Source organism: Hemitrygon akajei, chromosome 26, assembly GCF_048418815.1.
Source record: "Hemitrygon akajei chromosome 26, sHemAka1.3, whole genome shotgun sequence".
NCBI lineage: Eukaryota > Metazoa > Chordata > Chondrichthyes > Myliobatiformes > Dasyatidae > Hemitrygon > Hemitrygon akajei.
In genome coordinates this window covers 22,240,894-22,257,215 of record NC_133149.1, presented here as the reverse complement: position 1 = coordinate 22,257,215, position 16,322 = coordinate 22,240,894, and the positions used below count along the sequence as shown (strand labels likewise).

Here is a 16,322-nt window from a genome sequence, read left to right as displayed (position 1 = left end):
ACTCAGTTATTCAGAATATTCAGGGCTGAGTTTGATGGATTTTGGGGCTTGAAGAAAAACAAGGTTTTGTGAATTAGGTGAGAAAGTTAACTCCAATATTATCAAATGGTGGAGTAGATTCAAAGAGCTGTCTAACCATCTGCTTCCATTTCTAATATTTATGTTGTTTAATACCTCTACTTAAATGAATTCCTAACGATTCAGCTTACCAGTAGCTACAGATAGTTATTTTACAATCATAAGACATTCAAACTTACGCATTGTTATATCCAGGGTGATCCAAGTCATGACAAATAGCTCCAGTCATTAAAATCACCAGATCTATCGGAGTAAGCCTCTCCTGTTCACATGTGGTGAAAACAAAGTTAACGCAGTTACTGGATAGTATAGGAAATTGGAAGACCACATGACGTAGGAACAGAATTAGGCCATTCGGCCCATCATGTCTGCTCCAGCATTACATCACGGCTGATTTATTATCACTCTAAACCCCATTCTCCTGCCTGCTCCCTGTAACCATTGATGTCCTTGCTGATCAAGAACCTAGCCTTAACTGATCAATAACCAGTCAGCCTCTGCTTTAAATATACCCAATGATTTGGCTTCCACAGCCATCTGTAACAATGTTCAACAAACTCACCACCCTCTATCTAAAGACATTCCTTCTCATCTCTGTTGTAAGGGGCCATCCTTCTGTTCTGAGGCTGTCCCCTCTGGTCCTGAACTCCCCCACTACAGGAAACATCCTTTCCACATCCACTTTATTTAGGTCTTCCAATATTCAATAGGTTTCAATGAGACCCCCCCCCCCCCCATAAACTCCAGTGAGTACAAGCCCAGAGCCATCAAATTCTCCTGATGCATAAACCCTTTCATTGTTGGGATCATTCTCATGAACTTCCTCTGGACCTTCTCCAACGCCAGCACAACCTTTCTGAAATAAGGGTCCCAAAACTGCTCACAATACTACATGTGTGGTTTGACCAATACCTAATAAAGCCTCAGCATTACATCCTTGCTTTTATATTCTAGTCTTCTCAAAATGAATGCTAACATTGCATATACCTTCCTTACCACTGACTAAACTTGCAAGTTAACCTTTAGGGAATCCCATATGAGGACTCCCAATTTCCTGTGCACCTCTGTTTTCTGTATTTTCTCCTAGGTTAGTGTTTAACTATACACTTCCCTACACTATATTCCATTTGCCACTTCTATGCCCATTCTCCCAATCTAAGTCCTTCTGCAGACTCCCTGCATCCTCAACGTTACCTGCCCCTCCACCTATTTTCATATCATTCACAAACTTGACCACAAAGCCATCAATTCTGTCATCCAAATCATTGACATATAACATAAAAAGAAGCACTCCCAACACCAACCCATGTGGAACACCGTTAGCCACAGGCAGCCAACCAGAAAAGGCCCCCTTTATTCCCACTCCTTACTTCCTGCCAGTCAGCCAATCTTCTATCCATGCTAGTATCTTTCTTGTAATACCATAGATTCTTATCTTGTTAAGCAGCCTGAAAATCCAGGTCAACAACATCTACTGACTCTTTTGTCTATCCTGCTTGTAATTTCCTCAAATAATTCTAACAGATTTGTCAGGCAAGATTTCCCCTTGAGGAAACCTTCAGCAGTCAAGATTCAGCTCCAGCAAGGCACAGGGACTGATGATACCTTCTATCCAAACTCAGTAGGGCAGCAGAATAAATGCCACAAACAGATGGAGTTATTTATATTGCAGGTTCATTCAGAACACTGGTAATATGAATGTAATGGAATTAGTGCACCTTTGGAAGCACAGTCCATTGAGTAAACATGCCACCATGCATGTGGGCATAGCAAATCAAAAGCTCCATCCATGATTGGGTTTTTGAATGCAATTCCCTTTAATATCCGTTAAAATCCCTTTGTATCACTATAGTCAAGCCTGGTCAGACAGGCTATGGATTTTCTACGGTCAGAACAAAATGCAATATGTCTGATACATTATAAAAATAAGCTGGAAAAAAATAAATGTCGTTTTCAACTGGTTTGACCTATAATTGACTCAGGAAAACATAATATCAGACTTTGTTGTTTGAAAGGTACACAAGGATTAAATAATATTTTGTTTGAAAGAGCACTTCATGATGTATGAGTCAATACTTTGTTATTAGATTAATATATGGTTCCAAAAGTATAGATCTGGCTGAATAAATATACCAATTCAACTTTTGTCCAAAAATGAAGATGGCCACTACTTAGTGCTATCATTTCCAATTGAGTATTGATACAGTCCAAAGTTTACATGTCACTGTAATCCTCTTTGTCCTGAACTTCTTTAGCCAGAGGGTGGAGACTCCACGGTATTCATTGCCACAAATGTCTGCGGAGGCTGAGTCATTGGGTATAATTAAAGAGGAGGCTGATAGGTTTTTGATTAGTAAGCACATCAAAGGTAATGGGGAAAAGGCAGGAGAATGGGGTTGAGAGAGAAAATCAATCAGCCATGGTTGTGCTGCAATGCAGACTCATTGGGCTGTTTAGCTGTTTCTGTTTCTATAGCTTATGAATAAGAAGAGAAAATACAGGAACCCTTTCAAGTCAGGAGAGTGTCTGTAGAAATGTCTGTAACATTTAACTTTGTCCTGACGAAGGGTCTCGGCCAGAAACATCAACTGTTTATTCATTTCCATAGATGCTGACTGACCTGCTGAGTTTCTCCAGCATCTTGTGTCTGTTGCTTTGGATTTCCAGCATCTGCACACTTTCTTTTGTTTATTATTTAACTTTGTTTCTCTTATCAGAGATGCTCACTGACCAGCTGAGAAGTTCTGTCATTTTCAGTTTTTTTTATACCAATTTTCTCACTTCTACAATTTGCAACCTTTCCTCCCAATTTTCTAGAAGTTGCGACATTGCTTCTCACTGAAGGAATGTTGAATCAGATTGAAGAAACAAGTTTGGCTCAAATAGTACACGTGAATTTTATTATTTATGTATGTGTAGGTAACTTTAATGCTGAGGCAGTACTCCAAATTCTGTAGGAAATGGTATGTGTTGGAGTTTAAGGCTCACACAAACCACCTCCCATCCTCCTGCATCTAACACTATCAATAGGTCCTTCTTAAGAGCATAAGACCATTGAGTCTGCTTCACCATTCCATCATGGCTGATCTCAGATCCCAGTCAACCCCATACACCAGCCTTCTTGCCACATCCTTCGACGCCCTGACCAATCAGGAAACTATCAACTTTCCCCTTAGATATACCCATGGACTTGGCCTCCAGCTCAGTCTGTGGCAGTGCATTCCACAGATACACTACTCTCTGGCTAAAAAAATTCCTCCTTACCTCTATTCTGAAAGGTCGCCCCTCAGTTTTGAGGCTGTGCCTTCCAGTTCTGGATACCCCCACCAAAGGAAACATCCTCTCCACATCCACCTTATCTAGTCCTTTCAACATATGGCAGGTTTTAATGAGATTCCCCCCCCCCCCCCACATTCTTCGAAATTCCAGTGAGTACAGGCCCAAAGCTGCCAACCGCTCCATTTCAGAAATCATCCTCGTGAGCCTCCTCTGGACTCTGTCCAATGACAACACATCCTTTTTGAGATATGGGGCCCAAAACTGTTGACTATACTCCAAGTGCGATCTGACTAGTGTCCTATAAAGCCTCAGCATTACCTCCTTGCTTTTATATTCTATTCCCCTTGAAATAAATGCCAACATTGCATTTGCCTTCTTTACCACAGACTCAACCTGTAAATTAACCTTCTGGGGGGTTTGCACAAAGACTCCTAAGTCCCTCTGCATCTCTAATGTTTGAATTTTCTCCCCATTTAGATAATAGTCTGCACTATTGCTCCTTTTACCAAAATGCATTATCATACATTTCCCACCTTTTTGCCCATTCTACCAATTTGTTTGAGTCCTGCTGCAATCACATTGCTTTCTCAGTATTACCTACCCCTCCACCTATCTTTGTATCATCTGCAAACTTTGCCACAAAGCCATCAATTCCATTATCTAAATCATTGACAAACAATGTGAAAAGCAGCAGTCCCAATACTGATCCCTGAGGAACACTACTAGTCACTGGCAGCCAACCAGGAAAGGTCCCCTTTATTCCCACTCACTGCCTCATGCCTGTCAGCCATTCCTCTATCCATGCCAGTATCTTTCCAATAACACCATAGGATTTTATCTTGTTAGGTAGCCTCATGTGTGGCACCTTATCAGATGCCTTCTAAAAATCCAAGTAAATAACATCCACTGCCTCTCCTTTGTCCATCCTGCTTGTTGCTTCCTCAAAGAACTCTAACCAATTTGTTCGGCAAGATTTCCCTTTACAGAAACCATGCTGACTTTGACTTACTTTATCATTAGTTTCCAAGTACTCTGAAACCTCATCCTTAATAATAGACTCCAACACATTTCCAACCACTGAGGTTAGGCTAACTGGCCTATAATTTCCTTTATTTTGCCTTCCTCCCTTCTTAAAGCGTGGAGTGACATTTGCAATCTTCCTGTCCTCCTGGACCATGCCAGAATCAAGTGATTCTTGAAAGATCATGACCAATGCATCCATTATCTCTTCAGCAACTTCTCTCAGGACTCTGGGATGTAGTCCATCTGGTCCAGGTGACCTTTGAGTTTGCCTAGCACTTTGTAATAGCAATGGCACTCACCTCTGTTCCTTGACTCTCACTGATCTCTGGCACACTGTTGGTATCTTCCACAGTGAAGAATGATACAAAGTACCCATTAAGTTCATCTGCCATTTCTCGGCCCCCCATTACTACCTCACCGGCATCATTTTCCAGTGGTCCAAAATCAACTCTCACCTCCCTCTTACTCTTTATATAACTGAAAAAACTTTTAGTATCCTGCTTTATATTATTGGCTAGTTTGCCCTCATACTTAATCTTTTCTCTTCTTATAGCACTTTTAGTTGCCTTTTGTTGGATTTTAAAAGCTGCCCAATCATCTAATTTCCCACTCACTTTTGCTACCTTATATGACCTTTCCTTGGCTTTTATACAGTCCTTAACTTCCCTTGTCAGCCATGGTTGCCTACCCCTGCCATGTGAGAAATTCTTCTTCTGTGGGATATATCTATCCTGCACCTTGTGAACTATTCTCAGAAACTTCAATCACCTCCTACTCTGTCGTCATCTTCGCCACTATCCTCCTCCAATCCACCTGGGCAAGTTCCTCTCTCATGCCTCTGTAATTCCCTGTACTCCATTGCAATACAGATACATGTGACGTATCCTTCTCCCTCTCAAACTGCAGTTTGAATTCAATCATATTATGATCACTGCCTCTGAAGGGTTCCTTTATATTAAGCTCCCTAATAAGATCTGGGTTGTTACACAACACCCAATCTAAAATAGCCTTCTTGTCATTACTTCCTATTACCGTGTTTTCCATTCCCCCCCAAATGAATTTGAATGCCTTTCAACCACTCCTTAAGGCAACAAGTTCCACATTGTAATCATTCATTGAGTAAATAGGATTTTACAAATTTCTTATTGTGTTTATTAGCATCTATAACTTATTTTTGTTTTATTTCACTATGCTCCAGTACTCCATTTGAACCTCTTAATAGGAAGTGGGATGTATCACAAGTTACTGTAGGTCTAAATCTCTCCTTTACATCTGAAGCAGACATGTAAAGTGCTGTAGATCTATTCTTTCCAGCATGTGACCATAAAGAAGAAATTTCAGACGGTGGATGTGGTTATGCCAGAGCGCAGACTAGTTGTCGATCTCTACTCACCTGCAGCTCGCACAGATGGACCATACCGTACATCATCTGCGTTACACAGAAGCAATGCCGGAAGTTGTGGAATGGATTGTTTCGGTAGTTCTCCTGAATGCTGAGCTGGATATAGAACACACAATAGGCCCAATTACTACAAATGAAAGTCATAAACAAATCAGAACTTTTCAAGGGTCATAGGACAGAAATAGAGGGAAGATCGTCAGGGCTGTGATCAGAGGGCAGAGTCTGAGCATGAAAACAGATGTACGGTGGAGAGCATTCTAACTGGTTGCATCACCATCTGGTATGGAGGGGCCACTGCGCAGGATCAGAAAATGCTGCAGAGTGTTGTAACCTCAGCCAGCTCCATCATGGGCACAAGCCTCCCCAGCATTGAGGACATTTTCAAAGGGCAATGCCTCAGAAAGACGGCATCCATCATTAAGGACCTCCATTACCCAGGAAAGCCCTCTTCTCATTGCTACAATGAAGAAGGAGGTACAGGAGCTTGAAGACACACACTCAACACTTTAGGAACAGCTTCTTCCCCTCTGCGATCAGGTTTTTGAATGGACAACGAAACCAATTACACTACCTCACTATTTTTGTTTCTTTTTAGCTCTCTTGTTGCACTACTTATTTAATTTAATTAAATTATATGTTATATGATATTATATTATCTTATTGTAATTTATAGTTTTTATTATGTATTGCAATGTACTGCTGCTGCAAAACAACATATTTCATGACATATGTCAGTGATATTAAGTCTGATTCTGATTCTGACATGAGGAAGAACTTCTTCCTTTACAAGGTTATTAGATTGTTGGACCTGCTTATCCGAGAAAGCTGTGGAAGTTAAAACCTTGAATATATTCACAAGTGAGGAAGATAGGTGTTTAATGAGTCAGGAAATTAAAGTTAATGGGGAGAGAGGATGGGACATGGACGAGGAAAGTAGGATTAACCATGATTTTATTCAAAATGGTGGCATAGGCTTCTTGAATGGCCTTCTTCCATTCCTATTTCTTATGGTTGTATCATCAACTATGAGGAGGTGGGGTTAAAAGGGGAGCTCTTACAAAGAATAGACAGAAGCACAGTGGCTGAATTTTAAACAGTATGATTCTAAAAGTACACTTCTTCAAAATATTATGGCCAAGAAATTCAATTGCTCAACTGTTCCTTTTAGCACTCTGTGAATGCCAATCGATGGTTAATAGAGTCAACGGAATAACAGCATTTTCTGGGTCATTTCACTTCACACCAGGAATTCATCTGGGCTCTTCCTCTCGGAAATCACACTTTACATTTGTTTTGGTAGCGCAGCTAATGACGTAATTTCTCATTTAGGTCTTTTCAAATGAAATAGTCACATTGTTCTGAGCAACATTAGTTGTTGGACACTCAACACAACTCTGCCTGTGAGCTCGGTCTGTAGCTTCATCACTTAAAGAGCCATTCTCACCATCTTATGCAGTCCATAGCAGAATTCTCTGGAGTTGAGTACTGAGTCTGGAACCTGCTCCTATTATGCACAGATACTGTAATTCTACTGAGCTACACTAGCACTTAAGCAGTTGAGACACCTTTTCCAAGGTGCTATCTTGAGGCTCCTTTTACTTCAGCTGGAAGATTTTGGGCAGCAGGGTAAGTATTGGAGATGCTGCTGACTAGGCTGGAAACCCTGAGGGAAGAAGTGTGGAAATATTGACATTCACAATCCTGAATCCCACACACTGTCCTGCTTCAACCCCTCTGAGGAGCAACGTCTCCAAACGTTGTTTACTAAAGCAATTATCATGAATATAGACATCCACCTTGGACAATCCTCCAATTCACACTATGCTATGAACTGTCAGCCAAGGTCAAGGTCAGTGTCACACTCAATTCCCTACTGTTTGCATTATTCCAGCTTGCTTCTTCCAATTTTCCTTCAGCACAGATGATGATCCTGACTAGTTGTGTGGTTCCTTCTATTCTACAGGCTTCCAGAAGTTTCACATGGTCTATAACAGGGGAGGCCAACCTTTTACATTCCATGCGTCAATTTTTTCACGCACGAGTTCAGATGTGCCATACAACTCTTGTACCCCCATTCAATTCTTGTAAAAATATGTTAATATAGACATATTTAGCATTTTACATGATATATTGATTTAATATAAAAACAAGATAAACATTACTTACAGCAATGAGACTTTTAACAAATATATTTTGTCTTCTTTTGATTTCTTCCTTTTTCTTAATCACATATTCTTTCCGTAACTCAGACCCAAGCACTAGCTTCAGTTTTCCTTCTGTTTCAGTCTGATGTTGTGTTTTATAGTGTCTGTTAAGATCATGTCTTCTATTATGCGAGAAAGTGTTTTCACAAACAATGCACAGCGGTTTTCCCGATGGACCCGCTATAAATAAGAACTCATTTTCCCACCGTTCATTACGCCACTTCTAATCATCCAATGCGCCATAGGTTGGCCATCCCTGGTCTATAAGATGCACATATTTAACATTTTGGATATCCCCTTCAGAATTGAAGCTCTTTGTGATCCAGAAGAGCTTTAACTCCTTTAGCAGGATATTGTTTACCATGAGTAAATCTTTCTTGAGACCAATGGCAGCTATCCAAGAAGCTCACACACCTCCTTCATTCTTAGGCAATTAATCTTACTTATCATCTCTCAGGAGTGCCACAGTCCTATAAGGGTATCTTGGGGGAACTGTAATTAACCGTGATCTAGCGTTGCAGCAAGTAACTCTACAATTTAGGCCACGCACATGATGCCATTAGCATACAAGATAAGATTTCACTGCCTGCAGCAGTCAACCGCATCCTCCAGTACTCACTCAAGCCATCGAGTCATGCAGCTTGGAAAGAGCTCCTTCAGCCCAAGACCACACTGATTATCAAACACCCATTTATGCTAAAGAGACACTCATCCCATTTTTAAAAATTCACTCCTCCCCACCCCCAATTCTTCCACCCATCTCTATACTAGGGGCAATTAATTTACAGCAACCAGTCAAGCCACCAACTCACCTGCCATTCAAATGTGGGAAGAAACTGGACCACACAGGGGAGACCATACAGTTACTAGGAGAATGTGCAAGCTCCTCACAGAACCCAAATCTCTCGCACTATAATATAGCCGCTCTTCTATCTGTGCCACTTTGCCACCTTAAAATGTTCTTTCATATTTTTATCAGTATTTTGTACAAATCCCTGATCTGCTAGTCCCAGTATTCTCTGTTTTTTTTTTACTTCAGATTTCCAGCACATACTATTTGCTTGACTTTTTATCCTCGATCACTTTCTGCCCCCAACACAACTCAGAGCAGAGCCCTTGCACAAGGGACTCTAGCTAGAGGAGCAATGGGAACCAGAATATCAGCAGGAGGAGGAGAGGAATAATGGGCGTACTGGAGGAGGACTGTTGTTGCATGGATGAAGTCACTGGAGAAAATAACTGGTAGATACAGAGCAGTTTTTTTATTCGACGAAACAAGGTACGGCAGGCATCACATGGAGACACTTTTGGTGGAAAGGTCTGCTGACCCAACGTGAGGCTCTATACTTTATGTGTCAAACATCAAAAGACATCTCCGTATTTACAATGTATGGACAATGCTTTCTTTGAAGCTACATACAACCTTCACACCACAGACATTCATATGAATTATAATCAGCATTGTCTGGACTGGGATTCACAGCTTTTAGGAACTCATTGTTCAGAGCTGCACTCCAAATTAAATCCACAATACATTTTCAGATGTGAAGACTGGTAGTCAAAGTCAATTGCTAAATGTACAGTTGAGGTCAGAAGTTTACATACACTTAGGTTGAAATCATTAAGACTCTTTGTTTAACCACTCCACAGATTTCGTATTAGCAAACTATAGTTTTGGCAAGACGTTGAGGACATCTACTTTGTGCATGATATGAGTAATTTTTCCAACAATTGTTTACAGACAGATTATTTCACTTTTAACTGACTATATCACAATTCCAGTGGGTCAGAAGTTTACAAACAAAATCCAACAAAAAAAAGACCTCAGAAAAAAAAAATTGTGGACCAAGGTTCATCCTTGGGAGCAATTTCCAAACACCTGAAGGTACCACGTTCATCTGTACAAACAATAGTATGCAAGTATAAACACCATGGGACCACACAGCCATCATACCGCTCAGGAAGAAGATGCATTCTGCCTCCTAGAGATGAACATACTTTGGCGCAGAAAGTGCAAATCAATCCCAGAACAACAGCAAAGGACCTTGTGAAAAAGCTGGAGGAAACAGGTAGACAAGTATCTATATCCACAGTAAAACGAGTCCTATATCGACATAACCTGAAAGGCTGCTCAGCAAGGAAGAAGCCACTGCTCCAAAACCACCATAAAAAAGCCAGACTACAGTTTGCAAGTGCACATGGGGACAAAGATCTTACTTTTTGGAGAAATGTCCTCTGGTTTGATGAAACAAAAATTGAACTGTTTGGCCATAATGACCATCGTTATGTTTGGAGGAAAAAGGGTGAGGCTTGCAAGCCAAAGAACACCATCCCAACCATGAAGCATGGGGGTGGCAGCATCATGTTGTGGGGGTGCTTTGCTGCAGGAGGGACTGGTGCACTTCACAAAATAGATGGCATCATGAGGAAGGAAAATTATATGGATATATTGAAGCAACATCTCAAGACATCAGGCAGGAAGTTAAAGCTCAGTTGCAAATGGGTCTTCCAAATGGACAATGACCCCAAGCATACCTCCAAAGTTGTGGCAAAATTGCTTAAGGACAACAAAGTCAAAGTATTGGAGTGGCCATCACAAAGCCCTGACCTCAATCCGATAGAAAATTTCTGGGCAGACCTGAAAAAGCGTGTTCAAGCAAGGAGGCCTGCAAACCTGACTCAGTTACACCAGTTCTGTCTGGAGGAATGGAACAAAATTCCAGCAACTTATTGTGAGAAGCTTGTGGAAGGCTACCCAAAACATTTGACCCTAGTTAAACAATTTGAAGGCAATGCTACCAAATACTAACAAAGTGTGTGTAAATTTCTAACCCACTGGGAATGTGATGAAAGAAATAAAAGCTGAAATAAATCATTCTTTCTACTATTATTCCAACATTTCACATTCTTAAAATAAAGTAGTGATCCTAACTGACCTAAGACAGGAAATGTTTTCTGGGATTAAATGTCAGAAATTGTGAAAAACTGAGTTTAAATGTATTTGGCTAAGGTGTATATAAACTTCTGACTTCAACTGTATGTATCCTAAACCCAAAAATCACTCTAACAAGGACTACACCACATGTTATGGAAGGGAAACTGTCAGAGTACACCTGAGACCCAGCACAAATATAATAATTCACACATTGATGCACCATCAATAACTCTCGGAGACGTGAGGCAAGAGAGAGCACTATCAGCAACAAGAGACCATCACACAACATCCTGGAGTCTGAGGGAGGAGCAGTGCCTCCAATCGCCTTTATACAGGGGTCTGTGGGAGGAGCCACAGGAGCAGTCAGCGGGGGGGGGCGTGTCCAGACAGGTATCTGTAGTTCACCACATTCACCCCCCCCCCCTTTGTTTTAAAAGAGAGTCCCCATGGGGCGAAGTTTCTTACAAGTATAATTACAGGTTAAAAGTATATTTACAGGTTATGTCTATCAGGCGGTTGAATCTGTTGCTGCGATCTACGTAGCACAGGCGGTGATTGCACCGGTGACGGAGGTTGTGCTGGCTCCGGCCTGACTTGAGGTGTCAGCCCATTAGGTGTCAGTGATCCCTCATGCGTGTGTGAGGCACCTGGTATGGGAGTGTCGTGAGGAGTCTGTGTAGGGCTTGGTGTGCGCGGTGTCTCGTGGGTATACACCTCGGTGGGTACAGGGTTCATAGTCACCGTGGAGTGTTTGGGGTAGTGGTCTGGTGCTCCTGCGGGTGCCAGGTCGTGGATGGAGACCGTGTCCTCCCGCCCATCAGGTAAGACCACGTAGGCATACTGGGGGTTTGCATGAAATAGGTGAACCCTCTCGACCATTGGGGAGTATTTATTGCTCCTCGCATGTTTCTGGAGCAGCACTGGCCCTGGGGATGTCAGCCAAGCCGGTAGGGTGGTCCCAGTGGCAGACTTCCTGGGAAAAGAAAAGAGTCGCTCGTGAGGGGTGGCATTGATGGACGTGCATAACGGAGTGGATGGAGTGGAGTGCCTTGGGGAGGACCTCCTGCCATCGAGAGACCGGCAATCCCTTTGACTTAAGGGCTAAGAGTGTGGCCTTCCACACAGTGGCATTCTCCCTCTCCACCTGTCCATTTCCCCGGGGATTATAGTTCGTGGTCCTACTAGTAGCAATGCCCCTAGCCAGCAGGTACTGGCACAGTTCATCACTCATAAAGGAGGACCCTCTATCACTGTGGATATAGCAGGGATATCCGAACAGAGTCAAGAGCTGGTGCAGGGCTTTTATGACGGACGTGGCAGTGGTATCAGGGCGGGGATGGCAAAAGGGAACTGCGAGTACTCGTCGATTATGTTGAGAAAGTAGACATTACGGTCAGTGAAGGGAAGGGGGCCCTTAAAGTCGACACTCAGTCGCTCAAAGGGGCAGGTGGCCTTGATAAGTTGCACCTTTTCAGGACGGTAGAAGTGCGGTTTGCACTCAGCGCAGACTTGGCAGTCCCTGGTCATCGTCCTGATGTCCTCAAGGGAGTAAGGCAGGTTCCAGGCTTTCACGAAATGGTAAAATCAGGTGACCCCCGGGTGGCAAAGATCTGCATGGAGGGCGTATAGCCGCTCGAGCTGCGCGCTGGCACACGCTCCCCGGGATAGGGCATCAGGGGGCTCATTGAGTCTGCCAGGCCGGTACAGGATATCATAGTTGTAGGTGGAGAGTTCCATTCTCCACCGCAAAATTTTATCATTTTTGATTTTGCCCCGCTGTTGGTTGCTAAACATGAACGCAACTGAGCGCTGGTCGGTCAGCAAGGTGAACCTTTTGCCGACGAGATAGTGCCTCCAGTGCCTAATAGCTTCCACCATGGCCTGGGCTTCTTTCTCCACCGCAGAGTGCCAAATTTCAGGGTCTTGAAGGGTACGAGAGAAGAATGCTACTGGCCTGCCTGCCTGATTGAGGGTAGCAGCCAGCGCGAAGTCGAGGTGTCACTCTCTACTTGGAAGGGAATGGTCTTGTCCACCACATGCATCGTTGCTTTGGCAATGTTCCCTTTAATGCGGCTGAAGGCCGCGCGGGCCTCAGCTGAGAGGGGAAATGCGGTGGACTTGACCGGGGGTGGGCCTTGTCTGCGTAGTGAGGGACCCATTGGGCGTAATAGGAAAAGAAGCCCAGGCACCGTCTGAGGGCTCTGAGGGTGGTGGGAAGAGGGAGTTCTAACAGGGGGCACATACGGTCGGGATCAGGGCCAATGACCCCGTTCTCCACGACATACCCAAGGATAGCGAGTCGGGTGGTTCCGAACACACACTTGTCCGTTATAAGTAAGGTTCAGGGCTTTGGCCGCTTGGAAAAATTGTTGGAGGTTAGTGTCGTGATCCTGCCAGTTGTGACCGCAGATGGTGATGTTATCTAGATATGGGAACGTGGCCTTCAGTTGGCACTGGTCCACCATCCGGTCCATTTCCCTCTGGAAGACAGAGACACCATTCGTGACACCGAAGGTGATGCGCAGGAAGTGATAGAGCCTGCCGCCCACCTCGAAGGCAGTGTAGGGGCGGTCCTCCGGGCGGATGGGGAGCTGATGGTAAGCGGATTTCAGGTCTATGGTCGAGTACACCTTGTACTGAGCTATCTGATTGACCATATCCGCGATGCAGGGTAGGGGGTACGCGTCAAGCTGCGTGAACCTATTGATGGTCTGGCTATAGTCCACGACCATCCTATTTTTCTGCCCGGTCCGAACAATGACCACCTGGGCCCTCCAAGGACTTGTGCTTGGCTCAATGATCCCCTCCCTGAGCAGCTGCTGCACCTCTGACTGAATGAAGGCCCTGTCCCCTGCGCTGTACCTCCTGCTTTTAGTTGCCACAGGTTTACAGTCGGGGGTCAGGTTAGTGAACAGCGGTGGGGGAGGAATCTTGAGGGTGGAGAGGCTGCAAGTGGTGTCAGTAGCGCGGCTGTTGGCATGGTGCTGGGTGGGTTGTGTGGGTCGGTGTGTGTGTGTGGTCAGTAGCGGGGTATATGACGAAGTCCCACAAAACTGAGGATTCCTGACAGTGAGTGGTGGGAGGGGCCCGTCATACGCCATTGTCACACTTTCAAGGTGGCTCTGGAAGTCCAGCCCCAATAGCACAGGCGCACTCAGTCGAGGCATGACCAGTAGCACAAAGTCCCGATATTCTGTGCCCTGCACCACCAATGTCGCTACACAAACCCCCGGATGTCTGTGGAATGTGACCCAGAAGCCATGGTGACCCTCTGGCTTACCGGCTGTGTCACGAGTCCGCAGCGTTGCACTGTGTCCAGGTGAATAAAACTCTCAGTGCTGCCCGTGTCAAACAGGCAGCGAGTCCTGTGCCCCTCCACCAGGATGTCCATCATTGACCTTGCGAGCTGGTGTGGAGCGCTTTGGTCGAGGGTTACGGAGGCCAGAGTTGAATCGCCGTTTTGGTACCCACTAAGCACCCGTGGGTCGGAGGCGGGGCGAGGTGGCGCCGACAAAGATGGCTGCCCTCATGCCTCGCACGCGGCGGGCAGGCAAGATGGCGGCGACCAAGATGACGACCCCCATGCCTTGCACGCGGCACTGTTCGACCCCGCTCGTGGTTTAGACTTACAGGCCTTGGCGAAGTGGCCCTTCTTTCCGCAGCTGGAGCAGGTAGCTTCTTGGGCCGGGCAGCATTTTCGGGGGTGCTTTTCGAGTCCGCAGAAGTAACACTGCGCGGACTTGTGACTGGCAGCAGCCGTGGTCAATTCGCCGGCGGGTTACGGGGAGTTCACGGACTCGCGAGTGGCAGCAGCTGTGGTCGATTTGCCGGCGGGTTGCGGGGAGTTCACGGACTCGCGAATGGCAGCAGCTGAGACCGATTTGCCGGCGGGTAGCGGGGTCTGCAGCATCCATGGGACTGGTGGGAGATCGTGCAGCTGGACAGCATCAGCATTGTGCAGAGCAGCCTCCAGCGTGTCGGCCAGCTCGATCGCCGACTATAAGGTAAGATCGGCGTAGTCCAGCAGCTGCTGGCGCACGTACACTCACCTGATCCCCGTAACAAAGGCGTCTCGTACCAGGAGCTCCGCATGCTGTTCCGCCATCAGTCCCCTGCAGTTGCAGGCCCGCACGAGTGTCTGTAGGGCCCGGACAAACTCAGCACTCGACTCACCGGTCCGCTGCCGCCGTGTTGCTAAGCGATGTCTTGCATAGACGGTGTTCACCGGCCGCAGGTACTGTCTTTTGAGGGTGTCCAGTGCCCCTTGATAGGTCGGCAGGTCCCTGATAAGGGAGAATACCCTCAGACTGACTCTGGAGAGGAGAACTCTGTGCATGATAGCAGGCTCAGTCACGCAAATCTCTTCCAGGTACAATTGGAAGCATGCAAGCCAGAGTTCAAAGGCAATGGCTGCTTCGGGAGATTGAGGATCAATGTCCAATTTATCTGGTTGTAAAATGCTCTCCATGTTTTAAAATTGCAGCTAATAAAATTGATGCACCATCAATAACTCTCGGAGATGGGAGGCGAATGATAGGCTTTTATTAGCTGCAAGAGACCACGATTAGCAGCAAGAGACCACCACACAACATCCTGGAGACTGAGGGAGGATCAGTGCCTCCAATCGCCTTTATACAGGGGTCTGTGGGAGGAGCCACAGGAGCAGTCAGCAGAGGGGCATGTCTAGACAGGTATATGTAGTTCACCACACACATATCATGCATATTTGCTGCCATGGAAACAAGGGACAGTGTTTCCATCACACCCGGACATCTGAAGTGCTCCTGACCACATCTCCTTAAAACTCCATGGTGTCACTCAGTAAAAGCTGAAACAATGCAGCTATGCCACTACAGAGGCATCCTTGAAAATCAAATCTGCACATGCCCACTTAAAACCAAAAATACTGGAAACACTCCGCGGGTTGGGAAGCATCGGAGGAAGGAGAAAGAGCATTAATGTTTCAAGTCTGAGAGGGAAAGAGAGAAAGTTATTTGCAGTAGCAGGGAGCAATAGATAGAACAAAAAGAAAATCTCTACTACAGTTAATGTAAAAGTTAAACTCATGGTTGTGAATAGCTAATATCAACTTGGAATGTGCCCAGCAGGCCAGATTATACTAACAGAGAGAAAAATGAGTCAAAATCACAGATGGATGACAGGTTCTGGTAGAGGGAAAAAAAGAGTGAATTACTTAAACCTTAGGGTGACTCTTAAATTTGGTTTCTCCAACGTAGAGGATACCACATTGTGAACAGTAAATGCAGTCCACTAGTTTGGAAGAATGCAAGTGAATCAGTGCTTCAGCTGGAAAGTCTAATTACTTTCTTGGTGGGAAGGGAAGATGTGAAGGGACGGGTGTTGTATCTCCTGTGGCTGGAGAAAATTCTCGAACTGTGTG

The 16,322-nt window shown here is 45.0% G+C and overlaps 1 protein-coding gene across 2 annotated transcripts in view; it reads right to left on the bottom strand.

The window, feature by feature from the left end:
• LOC140716806 (high affinity cGMP-specific 3',5'-cyclic phosphodiesterase 9A-like) overlaps positions 1 to 16,322 on the bottom strand; it is a 116,038-nt gene that overhangs the window by 27,638 nt on the left and 72,078 nt on the right. For both annotated transcript variants that reach the window (XM_073029717.1, XM_073029718.1), the window contains exons 11-12: positions 5,774 to 5,878; positions 258 to 340 (exon numbers count right to left, since the gene is read on the bottom strand). In XM_073029717.1, coding sequence (XP_072885818.1) covers positions 258 to 340; positions 5,774 to 5,878 — 188 coding nt within the window. The remainder of the gene's footprint in view (positions 1 to 257; positions 341 to 5,773; positions 5,879 to 16,322) is intronic.